General features: G+C 40.4%; 1 protein-coding gene across 1 annotated transcript; it reads right to left on the bottom strand.

Annotated features, from left to right (window-relative positions):
* Window positions 1–2,564: 2,564 nt before the first annotated feature.
* LOC117820652 (sterile alpha motif domain-containing protein 9-like) lies at window positions 2,565–17,064 on the bottom strand. The gene is made up of 4 exons (XM_034694499.1): window positions 16,931–17,064; window positions 8,746–8,807; window positions 8,581–8,643; window positions 2,565–8,448 (listed from the first exon to the last, which is right to left on the bottom strand). The coding sequence occupies exons 3-4, from the start codon at window positions 8,602–8,604 to the stop codon at window positions 3,940–3,942; spliced, it is 4,533 nt and encodes a 1,510-aa protein (XP_034550390.1). The 5' UTR covers window positions 8,605–8,643; window positions 8,746–8,807; window positions 16,931–17,064; the 3' UTR covers window positions 2,565–3,939.
* Window positions 17,065–17,630: the final 566 nt, after the last annotated feature.

Genomic DNA, 17,630 nt, shown 5'->3' with positions numbered 1-17,630 from the left:
TCAGTTCTATTTAGGTCATTAATGCACTGATCCTCTGATCATTATTATTATTTAATTACTTCAGTAAGGCAGCTTCCTGATTCCTTTGCTGGCTCTTTAGTTTTTTTCTTAGCTAATTTTATATTTTTTGAGAGAAGAAAAAGCTTAGATGTTGCCCATCATTGTTACTTGGTTGCACTAATAAAGTGAAGTGCTGTACATCTGTGGTTGCATTATTCTATTATCAATTTGCCATCATTTTTAAGAATGTAAGAGATGATTTCATTGATAGCCATATACTACATGTCTTTCAATGTAGACTTCCACTGAGAGGAACATATTAGACTATTTAGGAACTAAATTAGGAACTAAATTTAGTCTGTCATACCAGCTTGATCATCAATGAAAATGTCCTGGAAATGATCTCTGGGAACCCTGATTCTTCCAATTGCACTGATGGATAAACAGTTCTGTCCATGACCTGGATGACTGAGAACCTTAACAGGCAGTTCTTATGTGCCTTTGCAGTTTTTTTGTGGAGCCTGATTGATGACATTTTCACCTTGCACAGTTAACAGCTGCCTGTACTGTCTGCTGAAATGCATCTAAAGTTTACTGCGTTTCCCTGCAGTCACTCGTTTTCTCACCTTTCCAGTGCATTCTTTGTCTGTTGCGCAAGTTCTCCCTCTCATCTCCCTCCCTCCTGTTGGTGTGCTCACTGTGCTGTTTGTCTGTAACCCCTCCCTTCCCCGTTCTGCTCATTGTAGACACGTGATTGGTCAATACGCCACCATGTCTTGACCAATAACGTAAGGGTTGTCTTAAAGCCTCACGTGATTGGTCAAGACATGGTGGCGTATTGACCAATCAATGACTATATCCAACACTGGATGAACCTCCCATTATCCATTGTAGGAAGAATAGCCACCGTTAAAACGACAATTCTCCCCAAAATAAACTATTTACTTGCCATGATCCCAATACCTCACTCTAACACCTGGTTTAAGTCTCTAGATTCAGCTACTAATACATTTTACTGGAAAAACCAAAAACACCTAGAATCAAACTGGCCACTTTACAAAAAAAACAAAAACATAAGGAGGACTTGACGCACCCAATTTTCAGTTTCATTCACTTGCAAATCAGCTTCAGTACATATACAAATGGACCCATCCCAATCTGTCAGACAATATTTGGTTAGGTTTAGAATAGGCGGCTTGCCAAGACATCCACATTTCAGATTTACCATTTCTCAGTCAGTCTATCAAACATCATCCATGCTTCAAGAACCCAACCATATTCTCGGCTCTGACAGCCTGGTGGAGATTTCACAAAGTCACTAAATCTACTTTTACACCTTCTGATCTCACGCCTATCTGGAATAACCCTGATTTCCTCAGTAACAAAAAAACACTACATTTTAACAGCTGGAGAGAAAAAGGCATCACTCACCTTAAACGCATCTTTGAGAGCAATCAATTTTTATCATTTCCCTTCTTGGTCCAGAAGTACGGCATTGGGAACAAACAATTCTTAGAATATCTTCAGCTGAAATCATCAATCCAAACAAAACTTCAAACAACCACCATCAACCTTGAACTCCCCCCATTACCCTTAACACTAATAAACATCAGCTCCTCAAAAAAACTTCTTTCAAAAATATACAAGACGATATTACAGGCCGATTACAGTTTATCAATACCAACGGAAAAATGGGAAAGAGATCTATCCATTACTCCCAATGCCAACTTCTGGACCCAAATCTGAAACAATATCTTCTTCATGACAAAAAATGCCAATTTACAATTAATACAATACAAAATACTTCACAGAACTCACCTCACAGGGCACAAATTATTCAAAATAGGATTTTCTTCAGACATTTGCTCACAATGCACACAAAACTGCACAGATAATTACAAACACGCAACTTGGCATTGCACACCAATTCAACACTTTTGGGAAAACATCACAGAATCACTATCCCGCTTTGTGGGCTGCCACGTCCCATTATCCCCTTCCCACTGTCTATTAGGTGACCTATCAGCAATAAAAATTAGCAGGACATACAGCCAGTTACTATCGCCAAGAAGACTATCCTCATGAACTGTAAATCAAGGAAATCAACAAACAAGATCCCAATGCGAATGTAATCCCCCCCCCCTTGGCCCTGTTCAAACTTTGTAATAGTGTTTATGTAATGGTTATTCTATGGCCATCAGTTGCATTTTTGATTATCTTGTGAAGAAGTGTCATAAAGTAGCTTGAACTTAAGTGATTTTACACTAGGAAACAAAACACATGTTCATGTTGTATCTGTAACCTCATAACAGCCGCTTCAGGATTTTATCATCTATGAGATTGAGGCCCTCCAGTGTGTGACTCACGTAACAGCACCCTAAGTGGGCACAATACAGTACTTCACTGATTGTGAATATTCCTGCATTGAAAGTGTATCTTTACGGTGTGTTATACAATTAAAGTGGTTAACAATGGAAACAGCTTTATGCTCTATTCAAAGATATAATAGTGTTGTTTCATTAGTATTAAATTTGAGCTACAGATCAATTAAAAATGACATATTGTATGGTAGCATAACAGTGCATCTTTATTAGACAGACATTTCAAGACTTAGCATTGACCATAGTTTTTCATGGAATGCGAAACATATGTGAACAAAGTTACCAAGGTTATGCACACATTAAAGGAAAAGTTAAAAACAGTTCAGCTTTTAACATAATATCACCACACAAACAATGATGTGATCAATATGAACGTAAAGAATCCAGAAGTTAAAAATGTAATAGCAAAAACTGAATGACTTGCTTGAATAAAAGACAAGTAATGTAACATATTGTTCAAAAGTTATTCTAAGTTAATGTTTAAAATGGTACGAGTAGGATTTTAAAGACATAATGACACCACAGATTCTCACACGTCTCACAGTTATCATTTAAACAGTACACATCATGCAGATCTGAAATCTCAGTTTTCATCAGTGTTCATACCAAAGTCTGGTCACAATGACGATGCAAGTGAAAAAACAGCGGTATCTTTAACATCATTTAGTAAGTACAAATGCAGAATCAGGATGAGCATTAAAAATAAAGTCCCAAACTCAACTGTTCAACAGGCAGAATAAAAAAATAGGAATAACTTGATTGAATATGGGAGGCAAATAAAACACTATTTAGAAGTAAGTTGTATTGATAATCAGACATGTGGGAAAAGATAACATGTCAAAGCTGCACATTCTTACACATTTCTTGGTAAACATACTTAACAGTCCATCTTTATAAGACAAGTGTTTCAAATCTCAGTGCTTGTTTTATCATTCAATGCTTTAAAAGCACTTTGATCAAGTCATTAAAGTCAAACAACAACGAAAAGGTTCAAACTTAAGTATTTCAAACATTTTGGTACAAACAAACAAAAAAGATGAGCTCAACTCAAAATAAGTCAGAAAAAATCCCTTAACATTCAATGCAAAATGCGCAATTTCACTCATTTCAATACAAGAGGAAACATGATTCAAAAGTTGTCAGAGCAAGTAATGGTACATGCAGGTTCAAAGATGCTTCAATAACAAGCTGCAAAGTCTTGCATATTTCTTGAAACACACCAAAAGTTAAAGGAATTCAAAATGTGTGATGAACATCATTTCATGCAACACGTAACATTTCAACTATTTCAGTTAATAAGAACACGATATTTCACTTTTCAGTTCTTAAAATGACATTTACAGTTTCTTTCACACATTATGATGTGAGGTTCGTGAGATGGAATTTTTAAAGTCACTCACAATTTATGTTAATCTTTACCAAACTGTAAAATCCAGAAAAAAAAATGAAACAAACAGATGTCATATTTAAAAGTATGCTCATTCAAGCGCCTGTTTAACAGATGGAAACCTAGGATAAATTAAGCGTAGAGCAGCTTGGATCAGTCTGCTGTTGTGGTTTAGCTAATGTCAAGTGCTACAGGGCCTTTCAAGGAGAAACCAATGAAGAACGAAACTCTTGACCCTTGGGAATGCCCTCTAAGCTCACTTTTGAACACTGGAGGGACTTCCACTTTCAGATTGGGCATACAAGTGTCTGCCAGTATCAGGTCACCCTTCACCTCACCAGTGACCCTGCAAAGGAGCTCTTTCACCTTCTGCTCTTTCCAGATTTTGCCATTTTCCCAAACAGAAGCAAACTGATCCTGCTCGATCGTCTTGCACTTTTGGATTTCTTCCAAGTGTACCAGTCGTTCATAGCCCTGCTTCTTCCCCAGGAAGAAATGGAGAACGGGTCTTTTTCCATTCATCACTTCCTTCATCACTGAGTGATACGCCGTTCTCATCAGTGAGATGTACTTCCCCAGACCTGTCCACTCTGGACTCGAGAAGTTTTGATGTGGCCACAATAATGCAACTGCAATGAAGTACAGTGGCAAATTATCACTTAGAGGGATTGGCTCATGCAGAATTTGGCGAAGGTGTTGAACGAGTGTCTGGTATGGCTTAAGGAGAGGTGACCCCAGTCTGACACGACTCAACACAACATTGACATAGATGAAGTTGATTTTCTCCTTCACAGTCAGTGTGAGATTAGTTTGACAAACAAAGTCATACTGTTTGGCAATGTTCTCAATTGTTGCAGAGGAGCGGCCATTGGTGAGACAATTCAGAATCCCAGAATAGGTATCAGCTTTCTGCATCTCCAGAGACTGTCTTGCCAGGTGCAGTTTCAGCAGGGGGGAAAGGTTCTTCTTCTTCCAAAGAGGTGCAGAATCGGTCTTGCAGAAAAGCTTAGCATAATGATCGAAACATCTGCAAAGCTCATTTTGGATTCCCTGTTCACGACTGTCTTTGATTCCAAATCTAGAGCCCAAATTCACATAAAAGTTCTCAAGGAGTTCAAAGTTCACCTTCATCCTGTACTTGAGGTTGTAAAGTACATCCTCAAACTCTCGAAGGATCATGTAGTATCCTCTGTGTTTACTCAGCCATTTATCACGGCTTTCCACATCCTGAAGTTTAATGCCACCAGAGAGAACCTCACTCAGTATGTCATGGCGGACATTGTCAGATGAAAATATCGGGGTCTTAACCAGCACCTCAATGAGAAGGACTCCAACCTGAATTTCTCCCAGACATCCTGATACATTAAAGGGATTGTTGTCTTTCTTGGCGTTTAATCTCTGAACGGACTCCTTTTTGGCAAGGTTCTGTGCTTCCTTGAATGCCTCTATTGCTGATTGACCCATCTTGAGAAACATTTCCAATTGGTTGTGACTTATATGTTCTTCCTTGTACTTTGCAATGGCATTTTTCAGCTCATGCTTGACAACTTGCGCTGAAGTGTCAGCGATGTATGAACTGTCTTTGGAAAGCTCTCGTGCTCCCTGTGCCCAATCTTTTGCCTCTGAGAACTCTTTCTTCTTCAGGTAATAGTACCTGGCAAGTAACTGAAGGATAATGGCATCTTTCTTAAACAGCTTTGCTGCATTTTTCAGCACCATCTCCTCCTGCCCTGGGGTTTCATCTGCAATGTCTTGAATCAGTGGAGAAAACTGGGATTGTTCCTCCACAGAATGATATCTCTTCAGCAGAATCTGGCGAACATCTCGCAGGAGTTTGTCTTTGCCTTGTGTGCTCTCATAGAGTGCGTTTGTGGTCAGCAGGAAGTCAGTGACATCAGCCTTGCTCACATTGTGGGTTTTTGTGAGTTCCTGCAGACAGTGCCATGCAATACTTGAGTGGATAAATTTCACACCTTCAAAAACCACCTTATCTTGAACTGAACACCTGGCAATCAAAGGGGAAAATTTCCCAAATCCTTCTTCGACTTTGACAGAACCACAAAATGGTTTTGGTTTCAGATCAAGATATTCCTCACAGAGGGAGATGGAGAGTGCGGAACCCTTGCAGTAAACATCAAGCAGAACCAAAACAGACAGGAGCTGTGCATGTTTCTGATTCCTGTTAAAGCTCTTCAAGGTGTTGCGGGCCACACCTTCAACATACTCTGACTTGAAGTTTTTCTTCATGATCATGAATCCATAAAATGTTTCAGCATTCCTGTGTTTTTTCTCTATTTCTACCAGTTTTTCCTCAAACAGTCTCTGTTCCTTATCAGAGAGATTATTGCCGATGAAAACTGTGTTTTCAGTTTGTTCAATCGGTACAGGGGACTCGGACCTCATACAGTTCAGGAGAATGACCTGTGCAGTCTTGGACCGGATGTCTTTCTTTGCACATTCTTTTTCAATAAGCTGCTGCAGGTCAAATACTTTGTCTTTGTCGTCAAAGTCATCTAGCATCAGCAAAACAGGGACCCTTGGGAATTGCTCCTTGTGGTCATTCATCAAAAGTTTGACTACTTGTTCAGCTACTTTAACAAAATCAGCCCTGCAATTTTTGAGGACAGCACAACGGAATCTGTGACGGAGAGCCCACAAAGTATGCATGGCCAAAGTTGTCCCACCACATCCAGGTACATGCATGAGGTGGAACAACACGCAGGCTTTCGTCAGGGAGCACAAATCTGGTATGACCGTGTCGATGATGTAGTCGAACATGTCCCGTTTGATGAATGGTGTGGATCCAGGTTCTTCTGAGAAGTAGAAATTCCACCATGATACTTTTCCCCCTTTGTAGAAGTTCTCCTCTGTTTGAAGTTTGTCCTCGTTTCCTCTCTCACACTGGTTCACACACAGAATCTCCAAGGTATCCAGACTACGCTCCAGCTTCCTCTCAAGTAGCACTTTACTTCCCCCACCACAGGGTAGGAAACGCTTGGATTTACGGTTTTCAGACAAAAGACTGAGGACAGTGCCATTGATCTCAGGAAAACTCAGCTCATATATGCATCTATCAGAGATGTTGATTCCACACCGAGCCTCAAGTAGGTCCTTCCAGGAGGTAAATGCTTTTTCATTTTCACATAAACAAAGGATTTGCTCTGTGCCTTTGAGCTCCTGGTAGAATGTAATGAAGGTCTCAACAAGTGGGTCCATCTTCTCATTCACTGTTGACAAAAGTAAGAAAACAACAAGGAACCTCTGGTTTGGAAGCACATCTTTCCGGCACAAGAAAGAAACCACATCACGAACTGATGCTCCCTTTTCCTTCAACCACTGGTCTATGTCTGATGGGCTCTCATCTTCAATACCTCCATTGCAGAACACCCAGCTGGTTCCTCGTGTTAATTCCAAGTCTTCAGCAATGTCCTGGACTCCTTTTGTAATTTTGTACTCTACAGGTAAATTAGCATGTACAGTACTCTGCTGTTCATAGTGCCTCTGTAGACCATGTTTGGCTGAATCCGGATCAAAGTCTAAAACAGCTGTCGGGTTGAGTTCAACAAGAAATCCAAGTGATTCAAGCTGGATTGGATGTGACTTGTTTGTTACTATGACATACTCCTGAAAGTGGGACTTGTCTAGAGAGAGGGATCCACCAGTGATCATGCGACTTAGTCTAGATCCCTGAGTGCTGCTTTTTATCACGTTAAGGTGCTTCTCTTCTGCTTGTTTTCGGAGTTGAGACAGTTTGGCCATCCCAGCATCGAACTGTTTAACCTTTGCCTCAGGTTTAGGTTGAACAAGGAGATCTGTGCTGCTACCGCCATCTCTGACAAACAAATGTTTTGATTTTGTTGCAGCGTTGACCTCTACTTTTTTACCCTTTTTCTTGGCTTTTAGTGCATCCACATTTAATGCATGGTAAAAGTTTTCCTCACAGATAGCCGTGTCGGGAACAATGTCCACTTCTATCACACATTTGTCTGATGATGTCCAATTCTTGTTGAGAACCCCAACAAACCGGGGAGGTTTGATGCAAGTTTGAGCAGCCTGTTTGTGTTTATGCTCAAAACAAGCATCAATAGCGATTTTAAGTTCATTGGCATAAGCCTCTTTGTCCTCATCAATGACTCCCAGCACTTGGCCATGGATGAAGTCTGGCCTGTCCCCTATCCCAAAGTGGATGGTACCATTGGTGCGGCTATTCATACAGGCAGAAGCAAAGCGAATAACCTCATAAGTGAACTTGCCCATTCTAGTTTCATCTGTTACATTGACAAAAGCCTTGTACTCGTGGCAAGGCTCAATTAAGTCTGAGGCACCAGACTCTGTGATATCCAGAACACTGTTCTCTATGTATCTGTGTGTATCGTGGAAACGACAAAACGGGTAAGGTTTGCATGGTCCTCCAGGATGATTTGTGCAGCTAGCTGGGTTCTCTTTCATGAATTTCACTACCTCATCTCTTGCATGAAGGATAAGTTTTGCTGGTCCAAAGGTCACACCCATTGATGTTAAGTCTGATGTCTCTAAAAGCAAGAGACTATGTCCATTAATGTCCTGCTGAAAGAGTATTTCTGCAACACTGTCATCCACACCGTCTAAGTTGAGAGTCCATTCCTTCACTTGCTGTTTACTCCAATCCTTGATGTCAGGTGACACATCCTCTTCTGAACTCTAAAACAAAAGAAAGATTATTATTCTTCATTTGTTTTCTCAAATGCCTGCAAACTTGGGACATGGTTCAAATGTGAAACCTCAGATTTTAATGAATAACTGAATGGAACATGTTATTTAACTGTTCATTACCTTTGTGTTGTCTTGATCCGCCATAACAGTGTTGTTTTTTTCTCCAAAAACAGGCCACTAATGCTACAAAATAATGATTGGAAAAGTGAAATCAAAAACAGATGACTCATTACTGCTCATACTACTTGCACATACAACACTACACAGAATAGTTTTCAACCTTACCTTCATTTCTCATGAACATCCATGATAACTGCTACACTTCCAACAAATCTTCATCAGTGATGCTGCAAGAGAAACATGTTTACAATGATATTGATGTAAAACTCAACCCTTTACCTCTAGAGTCAAAAGTTACATATTTTTTACACTGTAATGTCATTGAGCATTTTTTTGGGGCTTAACCAAACACTCAAGAGACTATGGCCCAATCTCAATGTCCTCCCTTAGCTCCGAGTCCTGAGCACTTCTTCACTTAATTGACGTCAGCTGGAAAGTGATTGAGGGCAGGAGGCTGTAAGGGCTAAAAACTATAGAACTGGGAATGGGACAGCACTTTATGACTTCTCATGTAACCGGCATGACGTCACCAGCTCACTTTAGCGGTGTTAAGAATTTTTATCACACAATTTTTACTTTAATTTTTCCTCAAATTCAAGGCGCTAAAGGGACTTACTGCCTGATTGTCATGTGAACAAGGCTCTTACCGTACAGACTGCTTAACCACACAATTTAAAATATATAAATAAGCTATATAACTTCTTTTTATAAAATATACTGTATATACATCTGTGTGACGATAAATAGATTAAGGTTGTTTCCATATTTATACTTACAGGCAAACTTTTTTGCCTGTAAGTTTTATTGCAACTTTCATACTTCTTTTTTACTGTCGCACTACCTAGCTTGCAGGCTTGTTTCACGTCACAATGCTATGAACTATGGGTAATTCCTCTACACTAAGTCTGCAAAAATGTCCACTCACGGAAAGGGGGCATAAAGGGCTCAAAAAGTCTGAGAGAGATCCCTCACACACTTGAAGACTTGACGGTAGGACAACACTAAGGCCTCACGGACTTAACAGGAACGCACCTCAAAGTCATTGATTGTGGACATTGAGATTGCGTCTATCTCTCCACCAAGTTAGGAATTCCTTATGTACTGGGACTGACCCCCACACAGCAACGGCATGCCCATCACCAAACCATCTGACTGGAAAATTGGATACCTCTAATCCCTGTGACTGTCACTAATGTTTTCTTCTTCTTTTGCTATTAAATGCAGTTAGCATCCTTCTTCTTCTGTTACTTCATGCGGTTACCAAGCAGCTTTAAGACGCTCCATAGCCACCGTCTGGCGGGAATACTGTATTACAACCAGGCACCGGTGAGAACAATGAAAAATTGTACTTTACAATTCAAAATAAAAAAATATTCAAAGTCACTCTTCAAGTTTTACAAACTGAACGAATATTCGAATATTCAAAAATCATTGCCAATCCCTACTCCTAACCTGCTGTGGGGCAGGTTATGGGCAGGATCAGAGATCAGTTTGGAGAAAACCTCACCGACTAACCAATCAGCTCGCTCGATCACGGAGCTCTGTGAACTGATCGTGAGGGGAGAGAGCAGGACACTTTGTCTACCTGTATGATTTTACATATAAAATACTGATGATAGTTATTGATTATCTGTCCTGACATCATACTTAAACCACAGTGTTTCCCCTATCATTATACCGTGGGGAGGGGGCGTCCCCCCAACAGTGGCAACCGCCCCTCCTTGGAAGTTCAGTAAATTTTATTTTCTGTATAGCGCCAGATCACAGCAGAAATAATTCAGGGTTACCCCTCTTATAGATCAGGTCTTAAACTTGTTCTTTTAGTAAACAGAGTAAATGTCCTTATGTTATTTATCGTATTTACATGACGGGATGTCATTCTGCTCCTCTGCTCTCTGTGTTGCATGGCATAGTTCTGCCCTGATGCGCACACAGACACACAAACATGTGCGCTCACATACACACATCACAGCACAATGATACGATAAATGTTCATCAACAACTCAGTTTATCAAGACGAAAACGAGACTATGACAAGCTAAAGTGCATCACTGATAATACAAACTTAGATGAAAACTTTAGTGGCGGACCGTCAGACATTAAGAATTCATAATTTCCCCCGCTGTGCGTCTAATCTTTAGAAATTAAAGCTATGCACTCCTGTGACAGGCTGAGTTATTATTTGAGGGGCACAGTGTTAGCTTGGTCTCTACCTGCAGCAGGTGAACTGTGTGAACCAGTCTCCTTTTCATTGAGGATTTTTACCTCTGGTGTACATTAGTGATGAAGACACAACCGGGAGACGTCTGTTTACTGTTTGACGTTTGCAGTTTTTGCCACCATTACTGCAGGAAAGCTGAACGAAAATGGCAAAAATCAAAACTTCAAATTAATTTGGAAATATATAAAGACAACCTGCACCTTTACAATCAGAAGATGAAAAATGAAAGGCAATCATTTTTCTCTGAGATTATTAAAGGTGACATATCATGCAAAATGGACTTTTTAATGGTTCTCTACCTGAAATATGTTTCCCTGGCATGTCTACAAACCCCCCGAGAATGAAAAAAATCCATTCTGCCCCTGTTTTGATTTCTCCACCTCTCTGTAAATGTGTGTGAAACGAGCCGTTTCAGACTTCCGTGTTTTTGTTACGTAACAACAATATCCGGTCTATCACGGAGTCAGAGCTCGGAGCTTGTTCAGCCCATAGACTGTATAAAATAATACTGAATCCCCCCTCTATTTTTCATTACCTGCACAAATGTGTGCTAACAAGGAGCTTAGGAGGGTGGCATTCTAGTTGTAGGCTGTCTTAATAAACACAAAGGTCAGTTTTACTCCCCACGTCTGCAGATTTGAAGATCTAGTGGATGATTTTTATTTATCATGGATAAGTGCTAGCGCTAGTTAGCATAGCTACATGTCGTAGCTGTAGCTGTGTACCAAGACACACGTCTACATACTGACAAATAAAACAACAAGTAACACAGAATCTGTGACCAATCCTTCAGAAAAGGTCCCGCTGCCTTTCTGGCAGAGGTCGGTTTTACTCCCCACGTCTGCAGATTTGAAGATCTAGTGGATGATTTTTATTTGTCATGGATAAGTGCTAGCGCTAATTAGCATAGCCACATAGCTACATGTTCATAGCTGTAGCTGTAGCTGTGTACCAAGACACACGTCAACATACTGACAAATAAAACAACAAGAAACACTAAATCTGTGACCGATCCTTCAGAAAGGTCCTGCTGCCTTTCTGGTAGAGGTCCGTTTTACTCCCCAGGCCTGCAGATTTGAAGATCTAGTGGATGATTTTTATTTATCATGGATAAATGCTAGCGCTAGTTAGCATAGCCACATAGCTACATGTTCGTAGCTGTGTACCAAGACACACGTCGACATACTGATAAATAAAACAACAAGAAACACTAAATCTGTGACCAATCCTTCAGAAAGGTCCTGCTGCAGGCGCCTCTCCGTCAGGATCAGATTCTGGATCAGATTCAGAGGGTTGAAGTAACGTGATCTCTGAGCAGCTGTGTATATTCAGCCAACATGTAAACATTAGATCAATGTGCTGGAGAGCCGAGGCCACATCCACTTCCTGAGGGGGCGTGGTCAGAGAGAAAACAGAGTGTTCTGAGGATGGCTTAAGAAGAGGGCTTTTCAGGCAGACCAAAATCTGATTTCAAAGTGTTTTTTTGGGCATAAACTTTAAATACATGTTTTGGGGACCTCTTAGACCAATATATATTGATGAAAAAAGCGTGATATGTCACCTTTAACAAGAACGGTCATAACTCTCGCATTTTGTTTTCCAATGTGGACTATATACTATACTATCAAGTCTGAGTTCATCCACATGCTGCCTTGATGTTTTACCCACTGGCTTTCTTAAAACAGTGCTGAGCAGTTTGGTGAATCAGTTCTCTTTAATAGTTAAGGCCTCTCTTCAATCTGCCATTTTTCCAGAGGCTTTAAAAACTGCAGTCATCAAGCCTCTCCTAAAGAAGAGCAGTCTTGATGCTTCTACAACAACTATCGGCCTATATCAAACCTTCCCTTTCTGAGTAAAGTCATTGAAAAAGTTGTTCACAAACAGCTATGCAACGTTTTGACCCAAAACAATTCCTTTGATGACTTTCAGTCAGGTTTCCAGCCTCATCACAGCACTGAGACCACTCTCATCAATGTCATCAATGGTGCCCGCTTGAACACTGATACGGGTAGTGTCACTGTTTTAGTACTGTTGGATTTAAGTGCTGCTTTTGATACAGGGGATCACACAATATTGTTAGATAGGTTAGAAAACTGGGTAGGACTCTCAGGGAATGTCCTCAAGTGGTTTAAATCATATCTTTATGACCGGAAGTACTTTGTCTCCATTGGTAACTGTGTGTCAGATCAAATGGCTGTTACATGTGGGGTTCCACAGGGCTCCGTTTTAGGACCCCTGCTGTTTAATCTCTATATGCTACCACTGGGCCAAATCATACAAAGTAATAAAGTAGCCTATCATAGCTATGCTGATGATACACAAATATACATCTCACTAACACCAGGAGATCATGGACCTGTTAAATATCTTTGTCCCTGCATTGAGCAAATGAATGCCTGGATGCAACAGAATTTTCTCCAACTGAACAAAGATAAGATGTACATTATTGTCTTTGGGCCACATAAAGAAAGACAGAGTGTCAGCTTTCACCTTCAGTCCCTCTCCCTGGTAGCTAAGAGTCAAGCACGAAATCTTGGACTAATCCTGGATTCAGATTTAAATTTCAAGAATCACATCAAATCTGTCACTTCTTCTGCTTTTACCATTTGAAAAACATAGCCAGAGTTAGAGGAATGATGTCACAGACAGACCTTGAGAGGCTGGTACATGCATTTATTTCTAGCAGATTAGATTACTGCAATGGCCTGTTCATAGGGCGCCAAAACAAGCTATTCAGCAACTTCAGCGTATTCAAAATGTTGCTGCACGAGTCCTGACAAAAACTAAAAAGTATGACCACATCACTTCAGTTTTAAAATCCTTACACTGGCTTCCTGTCAGTCAGAGGAGAGATTTTAAAGTCTATCTGCTGGTCTATAAGTCTCTCTGTGGCTCAGCGCCAAAATACAGCTCTGACATGCTTGTGTCATATGAACCCACAAGGACACTACGAACATCTGGGGCTGGCCTACTGACCGTCCCAAGAGTAAAAACAAAGCTTGGAGAAGCAGCATTTTGTTATTATGCAGCACAGACCTGGAATAACCTCCCAGAGAGTATTATGGTGCGTTCACACCAAACGCGCACGATCGCGCGAATATGGACGCAAGAAGGTTTTGTGTTTACTCGCTCTATTTGCACAAATGACTCGCTCTATTCGCGTGTAAACGAGTGCTTGAGTCGCGAATATACGCAAGAGGGAGGGGGTTGCCCACAGCTGTCTTTTGTCAACAAACAGAATACAGTGGAGGCTGGCTTGACTTTCGTTTCTGAAGTGGAGGCTGGCTTGACCGCAGTAACAAGGTTGAGCTGGCGGACATTGAATGGGGAAGCCAGAAATGGGGAAGAGATAACTTCCTATTACAACAACCGATAGATGACAGACAAAGTTTGTCACAACTCACCACATAATCCTCCTCACTCTCTGTCCTCACAGTGAGCTCCTGTTTATTCCTGATCCCATAAAAACAGGTAGTGTCACAGAGTTTGGGGAAGCTGCACGGTGATAGAATCAAAGTGTCCCATACATTCCAGATGAGGGAATCTCGGCTGGTCCATATGTCACACAACACACGTCACCAGGGGATGTGCACTAATGGCGCATCTCTGCATTGACTTTACATGTACTTCATTCGCACGAATGATTCTATTCGCTTTTGGTGTGAACACACCATAAGACAAGCCCTGACTCCGACCACTTATAAGTCCAGACTAAAAACGTTCCTCTTTCATGCTGCTTACACTGCTCAATAATGGATGCAAACCCATTTTTAAACCTTAGTTTTCAAGTCTGTAACTACACACTTTTAATTTCTCTTAACAAACTCAGTTTTAATGAAGTTTCGTAACTAATTTTACTTTATTTCTTTCTCGATCTTAGTTTTTTAAAATATTTCATGTTTTCATGCTCATGTTTGTTTAATGTTATATTTTAAATTATATTTTCTGACAAGGTATGGTGTTATGGAATGAACCTGACATTGGGTCTACAATTAAATTTTGGGCATACGGGCAACCTGCGGGAATGTCAAGAGGTCTGAGCCAGCTTCGGGCTGCGACTCGATACAGAAAAGATTCAATGTGTGAGTCTTACTCCTTGGGAAGAAGTTCTGAGATGAATCGAATAATTAAAGGGTTCATTTCCATTAAGACAACCGGTTAAGACCACCCCCCCCTATTTGTTTGTTTATTACAATGAAGCTTGATTTGAAGAAAATCGTGAATCGAATTGAAATAGCAATATCTGCCAGAAAAATCGCAATTAGATGTTTTCCTAAAATCGTTCAGCCCTACTATCAAGGAATAAACTGAGTTAGTGCTGCATTTTTGTGGATTGTAACATGATTGATAGAACATATTGTCCGTCCAATTAAAACATACCAGCTTAATTGATAACTTTAATGGCATACTATAAAGCAATTTTGAGAAAGTTTCCGCAAACACAGATGTGATTCATTGACAAAGGAGTGAAGAACAGACTGAGTCTGATTTGGTTACCGGTACATGCCAAACTTGTTCTTGTTTCATAGTTCCTATGCCGACTGAACAGAGGGATATAATACGAAGCGAGATCCACATATCCCAGGTATCTTTTCCTGATTTTGCTTCGCTGAACCTGACAAAAAAAGAGATCCCACTAAGCTGTCACACAAAGGTGGTTATCAACATGATGAATCAATCCAGAATTACCCTGAGTGCATTCACATGAATGGGGCGGAGAAGGCAACATTTGATCAATCACAGACACGGACAGACTGCCGTCAGCACATCAACATATTTATCAAACTTAAAGCACTGATATTAGAAAAATATGAAGAAGTTAAACACATAATCCAGGTTAACTTCAACACAGCTGTGTTTCAAATGTGAAGGAGGAACTGAGAGATCAGACAAAAACACAGAGTGGACGCACAAATGACATCTTATTTCTCATCATTAGTGCAGATATATCTGATTGTAATAACTGCTTATTCCCTGACAGTGATCTCTCTCTCTGATTTAATCTTGTGCCGAGTGTGTAAGTTTTAGACGTTATATTTCAGCTGCAGCCCTGATGGTATCAGACTGAGTGCTGTGGTTAAAGGACTAATAAAAATGAGAACATGATTGAAAGTGACGCACGTAGAGTTTTAGTCAGGGGAAGCACCACAACCATTTAAGTATGATGTCATGAAAGATTAGCCTAGTCAGTAACTGTCAACAGTATTTTTTAGATGTAAAATCATAAAGGTAGACAAAGTGCCCTGCCTGTCTCTCCACCCTCCCCTCAAGATAATCTCACAGAGCTCCATGATTGAGCAACCTGATTGGTCAGTGGGCAGAGTTTTCTACAAACTGATCTCTGATCCTGAACGTAACCTGCTCTGGAGCAGGTTAGGAGTTCACAGTAACCATGGCGGTCTACCCTGGTAAGGAGTGAACCCCCGTCGTAGTACTGAGAATCCAGAGTTAACCCTGAAGTAACCTCGATATCGCAAATCCTGCTTCGTAGTATACCCCTCTGGCAGAACATGATAAAGGGAGCGGCCACATATTATCTCCATAAACATCTTGACACCCAACATATTGTAGCCTCTTTTCACAACTAAACAAAAGCAGTCAAGTTGATGTGGTATAAAACTAAGCTACTGCATTTGAGTGCAGGAGAAAGCAACAGTTTAATACAGTTAGGAATAATACTTCATAACATGAACATTACTACCCATGTTACCTTTTTGTATTTCCCTGTCTCATCTTTAACTTTACATGTGCCTACTACCTCACAGAGCAGTCATGGGTATCATTTACATGAAGTACCTTTTAACATCGAGGCCTATATAAAATAGTCAGGATTTCATCAGTATGCTCTGAGTGCCAACTGTGGCTCAAGTAAGACCAGGAAGTAACTGGATGGATTAGCTCAAAAGTTCCAACGAGGTATATTTACAAACACAGCCAACCAAAAAGTACTTTTTCAATTGATGAAGGCACAGTGTTACAGCTTTGTGTGAATGCAGAGCAAGATTTTAAAAAGCACAAACCTCTTAGTCACAACTCAGAGGAAAAACACACAGAAATCAACCAAGCTGGCTGTCATCACATCACGAGGGAAGTTATATTTTTCATTTCGATATTTCTGCACACTCTTACCTCTATGAGAGCACATCTAAACTCTGCCGTAAAGTCGTAAAGCAGGACTGATGAAGAGAACTTCGGAGGCACAGCACACGGGAGACATCCTGCAGGGCTTGTTTGCAGAGAGGAGAGAGAGCAGCTATGGTGCTGGATGCGGAAACAGCCTGGGGAGGACGAATCTGAAGAAACGAAACTTAAGCAGTGCGGAATGTGTGTGTGCGTGTGTGTGTGCGCGTGCGTTTGAGAGTCTGTGGTATTTGTCTATTTAAAGGAACGTCACTTATTTATATGGAAGCCCATTTCTGCCAATGTGATGGGAAAAAGTATTAAAAGTAAATATTATTCACTGTAATGACTAACATTCACAAAACGAGGACTTTGCATCCCCACATTATTATCATAGTTTTTGAATGCTTTGATATTTTATTGAAAAATTCGGTCATTATTTTGAGATAACTTAGTTGATGTTTTTAAAGTTTCCCATTTTTGATAAATTAGCTCACTTCTCAGAGAAATCATGTCATTATAATCAGAAACAAATTATTCATAGGCAGTCAAGTCTCTAACATGCTTCCTTATTTATGTCTGAGCCTGACAGAGTTGTGGCTGATTGCTATAATAACCGCCCACACATTGAAGCTTAGCCTAATGACTCAGCTGTCATTTTCCAGGTGTGTCTTCTGTCCCTCCAAAGTTACAGTATTTCTCCATTGCT

This window comes from Notolabrus celidotus, chromosome 10 (genome assembly GCF_009762535.1).
Source record: "Notolabrus celidotus isolate fNotCel1 chromosome 10, fNotCel1.pri, whole genome shotgun sequence".
Taxonomy (NCBI): Eukaryota; Metazoa; Chordata; class Actinopteri; order Labriformes; family Labridae; genus Notolabrus; species Notolabrus celidotus.
This window is presented reverse-complemented; position numbering and strand designations above follow the sequence as displayed.

Coding starts and splice junctions, on each gene's coding strand:
- LOC117820652 (XM_034694499.1), bottom strand. CDS start 8,604: ATGGCGGATCAAGACAACACAAAG. Junction 8,449..8,580: donor CGGATCAAGACAACACAAAG/GTAATGAACAGT, acceptor CTTTTGTTTTAG/AGTTCAGAAGAGGATGTGTC.